This window comes from Mytilus californianus, unplaced genomic scaffold, assembly GCF_021869535.1.
Source record: "Mytilus californianus isolate M0D057914Y unplaced genomic scaffold, xbMytCali1.0.p SCAF_2, whole genome shotgun sequence".
Classification (NCBI taxonomy): domain Eukaryota; kingdom Metazoa; phylum Mollusca; class Bivalvia; order Mytilida; family Mytilidae; genus Mytilus; species Mytilus californianus.
In genome coordinates, this window is record NW_026262668.1 from 51,604,231 (window position 1) to 51,619,085 (window position 14,855).

The 14,855-nt window shown below is 30.5% G+C and overlaps 1 protein-coding gene and 1 long non-coding RNA gene across 3 annotated transcripts in view; both read right to left on the minus strand.

Moving 5' to 3' along the window:
• The window catches only part of LOC127729991 (uncharacterized), a 99,505-nt gene that overhangs the window by 39,032 nt on the left and 45,618 nt on the right, over nucleotides 1–14,855 (minus strand). The window lies entirely within an intron of this gene.
• Nucleotides 5,630–14,855, minus strand: part of LOC127729979 (kynurenine aminotransferase-like) — a 43,364-nt gene continuing 34,138 nt past the window's right edge. For both annotated transcript variants that reach the window (XM_052237979.1, XM_052237980.1), the window contains 6 exons: nucleotides 14,413–14,533; nucleotides 12,368–12,534; nucleotides 11,867–12,056; nucleotides 10,944–11,017; nucleotides 10,422–10,508; nucleotides 5,630–7,433 (listed from right to left, as the gene is read on the minus strand). In XM_052237979.1, the coding sequence (XP_052093939.1) occupies nucleotides 7,368–7,433; nucleotides 10,422–10,508; nucleotides 10,944–11,017; nucleotides 11,867–12,056; nucleotides 12,368–12,534; nucleotides 14,413–14,533 (705 nt within the window). In that variant the 3' untranslated portion in view covers nucleotides 5,630–7,367. The remainder of the gene's footprint in view (nucleotides 7,434–10,421; nucleotides 10,509–10,943; nucleotides 11,018–11,866; nucleotides 12,057–12,367; nucleotides 12,535–14,412; nucleotides 14,534–14,855) is intronic.

The following is a 14,855-nucleotide window of genomic DNA, read 5'->3' on the forward strand; positions in this document are numbered from 1 at the left end:
AGGTTAGTGCATCTGCCTTATGCGTTTTTAAAACAGATAATTATTGCAGTCATTCAATGCTCCATTACTTTTGGTCTACATGATACAAATTGTACTTAATAAATTATATATTGTTTTCATTGTTTTTTTCACTTTTATTTAAATAGCGCTATTACATTAAGCATCAATCAGTCTTCTTATTTATCAGTTCACAAACTAGAACAAGCTGTGGTTCGCATCCCTTGCAGAATTGCTCCATATACATGCATGACCCCAACCCCTTTTCTTTTTTGGCTATTAGTAAGGGGTGACAGGAAACATTGATTCCCAGTTCCCTCCCCAAACTCCTACTTCACTCCGTATTCTGTTCCTCTGCACTCCTATTTTTTCGTCAACATGAATTATCCCAGTTTTATCAACCCTTTCCGCACGGTTAACACCACCCTGACTCCAGCTTTCATCTATCCAATTCCCATTTCCAGCCCTCTCATTCCATAGTTCCCATAATTCTGTCCACCCCCTTATCAGTGTCACAATGACTTGCTCCCATTAACAACCCATCATTTGGCCACAAAATATATTATACTTCCTGATTTGTTTCCTATCTGCAAAAATAAATTCAGTCACTTTTAAAATTTTCTATAGAATTAATTGAAAAAGAATCAGACTTTCATAAACTCAATTGAATTTGAATGTTTTAATGTCTTAAATTGTCATTCTTGCCTATTTATTTGATGACGCCCTTATTACCCCATAATGAATCTTTTTTATTTAAATCCACAAAGATTACATAGCAAATAAGTATTAAGGTTTTTTATTAAAGTTTACTTTGCGGTTTCAAAGTGAGGAACTAATTACAAAAACATGGGTAAGCAAACTAAATACCTAGAAGATGTTTTAAAAAATAGACTATAGTTGATGAGATAACTCCTCATGTAACAAGATTTATCTCTCCTGTGATTAAAACACATTGAGATTGAGATTGAATTGTCTCCCTTTGATAACAGCTAGTACCAATGCACAATTATTGTTTTTGTGATTTTTTATTGATTAACAAGAAAAAGGATAATACTTTCAATTTCGAGGTCTCACAAAAGCTTTTTTACCTGTTATTATAATTTTACATTAAAAACCCAAATTTAGATGAAAAGGCTAAATGATCAATGAGCAAAACCCATACATTATAGTAATCTATAAAAAACCAAGACATGCCAAAAGGTGAAACAATTCAAATGAGTAAACCCAATTGCCTGTTATATGTAGAGGCCCATGTATAGTATACGTTTATGTAGTTCTGGTAAATTTTTGAAATGTAGAGACAATAAATGGAAAAAAAATACCATCAAAACCAGTTAGGCAGGCAAGGCACTTTAGTGTGTGCACACTTGTATGGTTTTTATACGCCAGTTAAAGACAGCACTTTGATCCTTTAACACTTCATAAGATAACTGAATTTGCTTACACAGCTACTTTTGCATAGGTACTATTTCTGTACTAAAAATCTGTAGTACTGGAAATTTACTTTTGATATTAAGTACTATTTCTTTACTTTAAAATTCTTGTAATATTTAGGTACCTGTATTTTAACAGTACTTGATTTGTACTTAAAATTTTTGGTACAGAAGTAATACCAACAGTGATAACAATATTCCATGTTTGAAAATCATAACTTAATTTAAGAGATTTGAAATAGACAAACTTTCAAAATGCTGAAAATGTAACGGTGTAACCAAAACTTTGTAGTACTTAAATTTCAAATACATATCAAGTACTGTAAAATACAGGCACCTAAATATTACAATAATTTAAAAGTAACAAAATAGTACTGAATATTTAAAGTAGATTTCCAGTACTATAGATTTTTGGTACAGAAATAGTACCTATGCAAAAGTAGCTGTGTAAACCAATTCTCATATATTTAAAAGAACAGTAGGATTGACAGAAGAAAGCTCCATCTCAATTTTTTAAAATTTTGGCTTTGTCATTCCAGAGTTATCGAACTTTAATAGTTATATTTAATGCAATTTTTCACATATCGCACACTAACTCTTGTATGCCATTGATGGATCTCATACACACTTCTTATTATTGATGGGATTGATAAAAGGAAGCTACCTTTCAATTCTTAAATTTTTTCTAGTTTGTAGTTCCAAAGTTATGGGACTTGAACTGTCAGATAAAGTATTTTTTTTACATGTTGAACCATAACATGAGTTAAGTTTACAAAATTATTGGAATTGGTGCACATAATTCGCTGTACAATTCAAATAAATCCATTATGTCATTCATGAGTTATGTGACTGACTCTCAGATAAATAAAAGGAATTTTTTTTTAATATATGCACTTACTATAGTATGCTTGGATCAAATTAATACTAACTTAACACTGTTGTAAGAATTGGTGAATGTAGACTCGCTTTTGATTTTGGAAATTTTCTTGGTTTGTCATTCCAGAGTTATGGGACTTTTTAAGTCATATTTGATGCTGTATGTATATGCCTAAGGGTATCCTCATGCATGTTTTTCTATACAGAGCTGTTTTATTTGCCTCTGATTAAATGCCTTCTAATTGATTTTACTTCTAAATATACCCTTTTTTTTTTGCAACAATTTTAATATGCACAATAAGGGTGTATTATGCACTCTTGGCACAGCTTATTTATTAAGCAATATTAAGAGTTCAATGGAAGATAATTCTTAAGACAAAAAACCCTATATATTTCATTTCATAGAATCAAACTTGCCCAGTTAGGTATATAGATTGGGGGTATAGATTTATTCTATACATACATGCAAGTTTAGTTTGGATCTATCTGTGTTTTTGCTCATTTTTCTCTAAATAAAAATGACAAACAAGAAGAAAGTGTGTGGTACAACTCATCACTGCAAAGCTGCTGATTAAATATGAAATCATTCTGTTCAGTAGTACTTGAGAAAAGTGTGACTTAAATTTAAAGGTTAATAAACAAGTTGAAAAATTCAAAGTATCGACTCATCACTGTCAAGCTGCTGACTAAATATAAAGTCATTCTGTTTAGTTGTACCAAAGAAAAGTTTGAAGAATTTTTTTATGTTCATTGAACATATTGAAAGTTCATATTTTAGGCATATTAAATGATACAGTTGTGAAACATACACCAGCCATTCAAGACTACCATAATTAACTTCCTGTTGTTGCAAGTACATTTTCACCCTGCTTTCCAAATAATGTGCTTTTTTTATTTCCTTGTGAATGGTCATCCTGTTTGGTAGCAAGATTATGCAGTTTTATTTTATGTTACCTTTTTCATGTTGTCTAGATTGGCAGAAGGGGGGGGGGACAGAGAGAGGATTTGAGCACATGTAAAACTGGTTTAACCCAACCACATTTTGTGTTGTATGTTTTTGATCCAGACAATGATGGCTACATTTTCAAGACTGGACATATTTCCGAATTAAAAGTTGTTTACATGACTTGCAGAAAGTATAAAATACCATTTAATATTTTTTTGACAGAATGAGTTATTTACACAGACACTTTCTGGTCATAAAAAAGGATGACTTCAGAGTTGTCCACAGTTCTTTTCCCAGTAATTCAAATGCCTAAAAATATACGTCTATTTCAATAGACAAGGATTCCTGAGTTCCCAGGAGATTGTTGAACACAAGACTGCCTTTTTTATTATTATTTAACACCTTATAATGAAAGGGTTCTTATGTAATTATCGTAATTATTGTAAAGAGTTGGTTGTGGTCTGTATGAAATCTGGTTAACTCTTTGTAGTTTTAGTTTTTGCCCTGGTCTTTATGGATTGCCTAATGGTAGTTTGGTCAGTGACAAAAAGGTTACAAAACATTATCGGAAGTAATGTCGAACTAGCTAAAAACAAGAGGCTGTCAGAGAGACAGCAAACCGGATTTTCCTGCAGAGGTCAAACCCTGATCGGTTGAGCAAGTATGGACACAACATTTAAGCTTAAAACAGCTTTGAATTTGGATTGTGATTGAATGTTTGATACAGCATGGGTTTGTGACACAAAATAAATGTGGTCAAAGAACTGAAAAATTTGAAATTGAACATTTACCTATTATGGTCCAATATCCAAAATCTAAGTACATTGCTAGAATCAGCATATCAAAGAACCCCAAGAATTCAATTTTTGATGAAGTACTTCTTAGTTAAACCATAAACCATTTCTGTTCGAATGGAAATAACTCAAAACTTTATTTCCATGAACCAATAATGTAAATCTAAAATCAAATATGATTTAACCATAGACTCTAAAATTAGATATGATGTAAAGATATATGATGTTATATTCATTTTTAAATTATAATCAAATATAATTAATAGTTTTCTAATAAATCTGTCACTCCAATTATAATTGGGTGATTGCATTGACAATTACCAGATGTGTGTTATCTTATCACTTAGTGTAATCAAACTTTATATATATATAGTTGATAGTTCCCAATACTTTTTTCTTTCATTTGTAACATACTAATATAGATCTGCAACTTATCTTATCTTAATTTTAACTTTTTAACTTATAAATAATAGATTATTATCTAATGAATTTTCAAATCTGGAACCCCAAACAAGATCAAGTAAAAATTAAAATTAACAGACACAACAAAACAATTATATACATATATCACTCAGAAAATTAGTTTTTACAGAATAACAAACACACCATAAAATTCTTCAAACAATTTACCAAAGAAAAGAAAAATTAATAATGAAAATCATACTTGCAAATCTGAAGGATTATTTCCCTTTGAACAGAACTATGGTTTAACATAGTACTCTAACATTACATATATAATTATTAGTAATGTTATTAACTTCAAAATGTCTCTCTTAAAAACCTATAAAACTTTATCTGTAATTATCTTCAAAGTGTCTAATAATGAACAGTAAATTTTAAACTTCATTTATACAGTCCTACTAGTAAATTTCAAACTTTAAATATAGTCCTACAGATCTTATCAGGAAACAGAAAATTTTCAAATAAATCTGTCACTCCAACTATTATCATATGCTAAGATATTTCCCAGAGCTAATAAATAATGAAAATCATACTTGCAAATCTGAAGGGTTATTTCCCTTTGAACAGAACTATGATTTAACATAGTACTCTAACATTACATATATAATAATTAGTAATGTAATTAATTTCAAAATGTCTAATAATATAGCTTATAATCATCACCACTTAGGAAATAGAAAATTTTCAAATAAATCTGTCACTCCAATTATAATTGTGAGATAAGACATTTACCATATGCTTAGTCATAATGTGATAACAAGAGAAAAATATTTAAAAATACCACTTTTGGATATTAAAAAGGCGACAACTCAAAAAGGAGAAATACTAAAATCCTGAATATTAAACTTGACCTTCATTTAGTCACAAGAAACAACATATCTAAATTTGAAAAAAAATCATCACAGCGTTTTCATGTTATTGAAGAGACACTGTTTGGCAGCCGCCCGTACGCCCGCCGCTGTACATCCCCAAATCAATAACTGATATTTCCTTTGAAAATCCGGTTAAAAATGAAATTTATAGTATGGATGTTCAAGTGGAATTTGCAGGCTCACAGCACCTATGAAGCTTTGATTTGAAAATAAAAGAATATTATTGGCTAAGTGATTACAACACAGACATATTTCTTTTCCATTTATTACTAATTAAATATTATTAACAGCGATCAACACTGACTGAGAGTCAAATATCAATATTCCAAAAAGAGTGACAATATCCATTCATACGGTCAAACTCACAGTCTATCATAAAATAACAAACATTGGTCTTCCATAACAAGACTTTAAAACAAATCTGTAAAACATTTTATCCAGATATAATTGAAACAGGACATATTGTATACATTAACTATGTTGATACCTTAAGGTGGTACCAAACACCTTGACTAAAATTAATTTGGCTCGTTTAATTTTCATAAAAATTTGACAAAATATTTACTTTGACCCTTTGATAAAAATATAAAAATTTCAAAAAACTTGTACCACACACTTTATTGGAAAAATTTCATTGGATACATAGCAGTTTGACAAACACTAATTTTGATCATTAAGAATCTTAATATTTCCTTGACAATAGAACATGATTAAAACGTTCAGCTGATTTTTACAGAGTTATCTCCCTGTATTGTTATGTACCACCTTAAGACTATATAAATAACATTTAGTTTCTCAATCAAAAATAAACTTGAGCAGGTAAGCAAATTTCCCTTTCATTTCACTTCTGCTAAAGAAAAGAACTGTTTTAAATTTATGAACTTGCTTTCCTTCTTTCAAGTGGCAAACTTCAGCTATATTTTTTTTCTTAGGCAGTTGGTATATTCTAAAGAAAGGCAAGGATGACAATCTTGAATTTTTTTACTGTGGTCTTACAATATTAACAAATTCTGATGCCCTATATTTCATGACAATAAAAATATAAAGGCGCTTTACAAATAAAATAATCCTGACCAAAGCTTGAATAAACAACTTGATAAAAGAAAAATCACTGATTAAAGAAAAGCAGTTTAATATTCAGCCTCCAAAATTTTAGTGTGAAAATATAAATAAATAACAGTTTAGATTTTTTACCAACAAATGACTAGAAGAGTAAAATGGATTTGATAAAGCTGACTATATTAATGTTTCTGGTAGTTTATTAAAGCAATGTCAACATAGCCTACCAATCATGTTTAATACTTTATCATTTCCAAATTCTCTTTTAAAAAAAATAACTTGTTGCTCACCTAACAGCTAGTTCTTTGACTATCTTATGTATCATATATTTGTGTGGTTTTTTTTTTCACATATATAGAAAAATATTGTCAATCTTACTCTCATGCGGCAGTATGTATCTGTTATCTAACCTACATAAATTACTACTGGAATCACAATTCAAGTAAACATATGTAAGTGACACAACCATTTAGATCATTTATTCATCAGTAAATGGTGATTTATTCCAGGCTTAATCTAAAAACCAAAAAAAATAATTTTTCTGTTCACAAATATACAGCCATTAAAACATGATTTCATTCAATGTAATCAAATATACGGATTTAGGCATTTTTTTAAATGCTAGAATGCTTTGAAAATATGTGAAATATAAAGTGTATCAACAGATCTCACAGTATGATGATGGGCAGTTACTGATCTCACAGAGTGAACATGGAATGTTACTGTTCACGTCCACAAACTCAATTTATGCTAAAAAAAAACACCATCAGATACAAGTTGCCTTTTTTTAAATAACGTGGTCGTGTTCAGTAATTCAGTTTAATAACAAAAAATATAATTTTAATTCATAATTTTTGTCTTTGGTTGTCAAATCATTTCATCCAATTATCACTATTAACATCCAATCGCTTTCAAAACCAATCAATGCTTATTTTCCTTGTGAAGCTTTCCATTCCTTGAAAATTTCATCTGCTTTGGCTAGAGTTTCATCTTTCTGTAATGATAAAAAAAAAATTTAATTCAATATTATCCTTTATTAAAAAAATAATAAGAAAGTTATACTGTAAATTCAAAAATTATTGTGTGCATCTATTATTGCGATTTTTGAAGCATGGACAAAATGAGAGATTAATTATTGCAATTTCAGGAAACTCTGCATACAGATATATGTATCAGATATCAGAATGTAAGTTCTTATTATTGCGATAATCACCAAGTCATTATTTGCATTAATAAAAACCTCACAATAATTTTTGAATTTACAGTATTGAAGTGCCATATTTCGATATGTTCTAAGTATTTCTCTATAAGGTTCTCAGTGACAGAGTGGTCAAAGAAGTTCATCTTCAGTGATCACTAGCGTTTCAACAAGGAGGTTGTGAATTGAATCCTGCTTGTGGCAAGGTGCATTCAATTTGGATCTTAATTGACTAGGATTGCCAGTTTTCCTGCCAAAATTAGTGGTTCTTATCGGGCACTCCTGCTTTCTCTGCCAATAAAGTCTAGCTACCATCAAATAGCCAAGAGTGCTGAAAGTGGCATTCAACTCCAACAATCAATCAATATAAAAATAATGAGATGTGGTATCATATGATTGTCAATGAGACAACTATCCACCAAAGTTTGTTAGCAATTATAGGCAACTGTACGACCTTCAACAATGAGAATAAACTGCTTCGCCAAGCGCAGCTGGATACAACCGCAGAGGTCCAACCCTGAACAGTTGGGGCAAAAATGGACACAATATTCAAGCTTGATACAGGTCTGAATTTGGATTGTAATTTTAAAATATTTGACACATGATAGGTTTCTGACACAGAATAAATGTAGTCAAAGAACTTGAAATTGGTTATATGATTTGAATTTATATTCAATTGAAGATTTCTTGCTGTTGTGCAATACACTGTGCTGTTACGCAATACTTGGTACATCTGTTTTCTTTTTAATTTCTTAAATCTTGAGGAAAAAAAATTGCCCCCCCCCCCCCCATAAACAAATTTTTTTTTTACCCCCCCCCCCCCCCAAAAAAAAAAAAATATTTAAAGAAAACTTTCTTTTTGTAAAATGTGGTACAATTTAAGAGACATCTGTACACTTAAACACAAGTTATTGTCTGAAAACTAGAAAAATTCTTGTTTTAGACCCTTTTTGGCCCCTAATTCCTGAACAGTTTGGGCAATTACCCCCAAAATGAATCCCAACCTTCTACTTGTGGTATTGAACCTTGTGGTACAATTTCAGAGCAATTAAAACACTTATACACAAGTTATTGTCCTGAAACTAGAAAAATATTTGTTTTGGGCCCCTTTTTTGCCCCTAATTCCTAAATGGTTGGGACCATCACCCCCAAAAACAATTCCAACCTTCCTTTTGTGGTATTGAACCTTTTGGTTTAATTTCATAGAGATCCATACACTTAAACTAAAGTTATTGTCTGGAAACCAAATGTCTTCGGACGTTGACAACGTGATAGCAATATCAAATACCACAAATATTTACTTCTATATAAATGTATGCGTATGGAAGCACCAATGTACCTAGTTCAAAAGTTTAAACTGAAATCAGATAATAATCCTTACTCCTTGAGAGGTGTCACTCAAGGTAATCTGATAGTTCCTTAGCCAAAAGCTGAGCTATTTAAGAAATCTTTTGTTTACTCTGGATCAGTGTTATGGAATGGACTACCACACAAAATGCGTAAAGCTCAAAACACTTATACTTTTAAACAAAGTATCAAGAAGTACTTAACACAGTCCTGATAAGATTATGTTTTCTACAATGTATTTGTATATTCTTTTATTTTTATTTTTATTTGATTTTTTGACTACATGTGCATCTTGAACAGCCTTATATCATGTTAGTAATATTACATTGAACTAATTGACTGTAAATAAACTATGTGTAAATATCTGTTTTTGATTTTATTGTAATTTGTATGTGAGGGCCTCAGGGAAGATTAGTTTATTGTAACTAACTGATTTTACCCTCTTTAAATAAAGAATTTATTATTATTATTATTATTATTATTATTAACGACCGTTAAAATTTTTTGCGGTCATATCAAACCCATACCAAGCATGCTTCTTTCTAAAGTCGTTAATATAACAAGTCTATGTCATGACAAATAAAAGCAGGTGGAAATTCCCTTTATATTTTTAACGGTTCTGGTGAGGAAACAGAATTTTTTCCAAGTTCAAAATGAAATTGGCTACCAAATATAAAGGGGAAAAAAAATCATCAGTGAAATAATATATTAGCAAATAAAATTCCATTATTATGAGAATTTATAAACAACAGAGGCATATATTAGTTAATTTCTGTAGTTGTTTCAAATGGGAGGGTAGTAACATCTGTAATAGTTTCAAATGAGAGGGTGTAACACCTTTTTTGTGGCCCCTTGAATTTAAAAACTTTTATAAATCTACCAAATAACATCCTTCATATTTTCATGAAGACATTAGTATGTCAAATATCATTTTAAATATTTGAATCCTGTATCCTATTTTGGTTAAAGTCATCAAACTTCTTAAATTTATGGAAAAACTGCAATAAATGCAAAAACAAACCTTGTTCTTAGATCTTGTCATTAGAAATTTAGACATGAGCTATGTACTTACCAAAAAAGCTATGTCTTATTAAAAAAAAAAGTAAGTGATTAATATATCTTGTAGGAAAGAATGTGGCTCATATTTGATTTTACTATTTAAAAAAAATTGTAAAATGGCTTTTTTATATCCATGATACCACAGTGACATCATAAATATTTCTGCTTGAATGTGACCAGACTTAATCATCCTATGCATTGAGAAATAAATCAACTTAATTTTCAAAAGATGGATGAATTTTTACACTTTTTGCCAATTAAAGATCCAAATAATGACTCTTTTAACATAAACTCCTCCTTTCATCAGAATCTATACTACCATACGCTTTTTTTAAAGAATTTCATTAATTATTATAAAATGTAAAGCTATGTTCTTACCTTTATAAAACAAAATCTGACAAACTTCTCTCCAAGATTTTTATGTTCCTGGTTATAGAAAGCTGAGGGCGGTATCACAGATAATCTCTGAAAAAGTTAAAAGTTCATGCTACATTCACATGGTGGATTGTGCATGCTTAGCAGGAGACATCCTGTGTACGTATCTGGTCTTGCTTCTTTTTCAATTTCATGTGACTCTCTAAGTTCTTGTTTTTTTACCTTGATTTGTATCTTCCTTAAGAATTTATGAAATTTGAACATCAGTCAATAACTGTTCCTTCTAATCAATTTATACACTTAATTTTTTGTTTGTATATCAAATTTTCTATTCTAAACAACAGTCTTTAAAACCATGATTTAACCAATCTGTCAACAGCAACAATCTCTATTAAATGACAAATTAATCAAATTTAGAAAAATAAGAAATTTTCTCACACTGAATATATATCTTTTTCTGTTAAGTTTCAGTCTATAATACCAAATACTTTTAAACTCTCTACACATCATGAGACAGTTACTCACCTTTTCTTTACACAGCCATCGTACAAATTTAAAATCATAAGGATCCTTAGTGCCATCATCTGGAATATCTATGTCTGTAATGAAGAAAATAAATTTTACATATTATGTCTATACAATACCATCTTATTATTCTGCAAAAATTAAGGTAAAACTCCCTCTGGCAGATCTGACCTTGGACATTTTGGATATTTTGTTGAAATCCTTTTTGTATTAATTCTCTTACAAATTTTATCCTCTTGGTTTTGGATGTATCAGACTAACAGTTTTTTTTATTTTTTTATTTTATAATATAAATAAACTGCTTCGCCGAGTGCAGCTGGATACGACCGCAGAGGTCAAACCCTGAACAGTTGGGGCAAAAATGGACACAATATTCAAGCTTGATACAGGTCTGAATTTGGATTGTAATTAAATATTTGACACATTATAGGTTTTTGACACAGAATAAATGTAGTCAAAGAACTTGAAATTGGTTGTATGAATTGAATTTATATTCAATTGAAGATTTCTTGCTGTTGTGCCATACACTGTGCTGTTGCACAATACTTAGTAAATCTGATTTCAGACTATATACAAAGAATTAGCAAAATGAATTGTGACCCCTAATTTTTTTCTTTGGAAAATTGACAATTTCTTAAATCTTGAGGAAAAAAAATTAACCCCCCCAAAAAAAATTTTTTTTTTTACTCCCCCTCCTAAAAAAAAAATTTATGAAGAGAATTTCCTTCTGAGGAAAAAAATTGCCCCCCCCCCCCCCAAGAAAAAGTACAAATTAAGAGACATCCATACACATTTACATTGCAAATCATCACATTTCTTTTAAAAATTACATGGGTGATTGGTCAGAAAAGAAAGTGTCTTCCAAACCCCAGCACCTTCCCACTTTTTTTTTCTGGAACAACCCTATATTAAGTAAATCTTACTTAAATTAGAAATATCGGCCATCATGAAATATCCACCATCAGGGATTGTGGGTATCATACCAATTTCTGTCAATGATTTAGCTAGAGCGTCACGTTTAGGTTTTAATTCAAGAGCAAGACTGGTCAGGTAACATTCTTCTTTCTTGTCTTGAACAGATAATTCATACTCCAGACCTTCTGCTACTGCCTCCTACAAAAAATCCCAATGCGTTATTTCATAATCTACTGCATTCTGGGTAATAAATTACAAAAGCGTACACCAAAACATCTTAAATAAAGGATATTCGACCAATGATGCAATGGGTACAAACAATGGATCTAACCATAGTCCTTTAGATTTTAAAATTGCTAATAAGAGCTTTACATATTATTGAGCCATTTGTCTATTCTTGAAAATCACAAGTTGACCTCTTGGCCTCTTTGTTTTTTTGTCTGATTTGGTATTGTCTCATTGTTGTACATCTCAGAATTTTATTCAAATATGGAAACTTGATCACTCACCTGTATAGGTGTTGGACAGGTGTATATACAGTTCTGATGCAAGATCTGCATCGGTTTAATCAGATGATCTGGACCAACTCCCCATCCTAATTTCCATCCAGTAGCACTAAATGTTTTACCAGCACTTCCCATTGTTACTGTTCTCTCCCACATACCAGGTAAAGAAGCTGAAAATGGATAAGAAATAACACAACTAATTCATAGCCCCATTGCTTTCTATGTTAAATTCTACAACTTCAAGCATTCATAGCTATTTTGTCTTAAGTTCAAATAAAGTGATAGTCATTTCAAGTCAAAACTATACCTTATCCTGACTTGTGCTGAAAAAATCAACATACCTTTAATTGCATAAAAGAGTGCACTGGTTCCCGAAAGTTTGGCAGTACAAAAACAGGTACTTCTGATCTGAGCAACAGTGCACATATGCCCTCCTATCTTAATTTCATCTATTTTTTCATTATTCAAAAGAAACATTTTACAAGGTTCTAAGGTGACCCAAAGTCCTTAAGCTTTCATTTGATACCAAAATTACCCAAATATTTTACTTATTGACAAGTTACAGCTATGCGTAGGAACTATTTTGTTTAAAATATGTACTACTTTCTTCTATGTCCTTTCTGACTGGGCCAAATTAGTAGTTCTATACCATAACAGAAATGGCCACTGAAGGTTTTATGAAATTCAACGTTCTCTACTTCTTAGCCAGTTTATCTTTTCCCCGAACGTTCCATTAATTTTTCATAATCAAATGTGTGGTTCGGTTGTTTTCACTGCTTCACTGGTCAAATTTCATTTATGATCTCAAAATTTTCTGATCTTCCTCTAATTTAGCAAGTTTAATGTCAGGATTAAAAGACCATGCCTAATTAAGTCTCAAAGAAAGTTTTATTTAATATATTATTGGAAAAGATTTTTTTTTAAAATAAAATCATTAAATCAATAAAAAAAAAAAATTCACCACCATATTTTGTGATATTTCTCCACAGTTTTTGCTCATCAAGACTTTTAAATTTTAACTGTGTTTTAAATATAAAAATTTAAATATGTCTCAAGTGAAGAATCATTGTATAACACTCAATGCAGTGGTACAATCTACATATTAACATACTAACACCTACAAAAATGGCGCTTTGAATTTCTTTGAAACTAGCATCTACTTCATACACATGTTTTACATGTTTTTTTCATGTGAAATTAAGCAAATACATTTAAAAATCATTTAAAATACATTGGGTAAATGTTCTTTTAAAACAAAGAACTTAATTTTTTTTTATTCTTGGAAATTTATCAGTTTTTATTTCTATATTAAAAAGAATTTTTTAAGAATTTTATCAAGCTGTTAAGGTTTCTAATACAATTTACATTTTCAAACCACGTTAAATCAATCAAAATGTGCAATTTAATTTGTTGACCAATTTTACCTTAATTAACATCAACTTTCAAGTTTGTTCAGAACAATATTTTATAAATACTGTGGATTTATTATTATTCGTGGGATCCACATTTTTGTGGATTTCGCGGTAAAAAGTGAACCATGAATTCAAATGTTCGATGAACCATGAATTCAAATGTTTGATGAAGTACCAACTTTTTAGAGGCTTGTATACAGACTTTGGCAAAACCACGAAATCAAATATCCACGCAAAATCCAATTTTTCCTCAATCCACAAAATAGGTACACCCGAAAAATAAATGAATCCACAGTAAATCCAACAGATAAGTGACATAGTGATGTCGTGTGATCATCCTTGATTATCATTGAAATATTTATAAAATGTTGGGATTATTAAAGTCAGAGGTAAAAAATAATGGCCTTACTAAACTATTATTTATAAAATAACAAGATGCTGCCAAAACACTCATATTTGTCATTGTTAAACAATATGGGGGTAATAGCTCCTGGCTGGAAAAAGAAAAAAAATGGTCAAACTCCAATTTTCCCTCAATTTTGTCATCAATAACAAACAAGTTCAACTTGTTTTTGCCACATACTCCGCCTTTCCAACGGTTAAAATGTATAAATTGAATTAGTACTATTTTCTTACCTATTTTGAGATGTTTATTGTCATCGTAAATCATCCATTCATAAACTTCATCAGATATACATATACAATCATACTTCTTACACAGATTGGCTATCATTTCCAACTCTTCTTTCCTAAATACCTATGAATAAAAGTAGATGTGGGGTATACATCACTTAGACAGCAACCAAACATTGTTTGAACATTTACACAATGTCTACCTCAGGAAAGAGGACAATGCACATACAAATACTGTAAATTCAGAAATTATTGCGAGGTTTTTATTAATGTGAATAATGCGACTGTGTTAGTATCGCAATAATAATAAAATGCTTCGCTGGGCGCAGCTTGATACGACCGCAGAGGTCGAACCCTGAACAGTTGGGGCAAGTATGGACACAACATTCAAGCTTGATACAGCTCTGAATTTGGATTGTTATTAAATATTTGACACAGCATAGGTT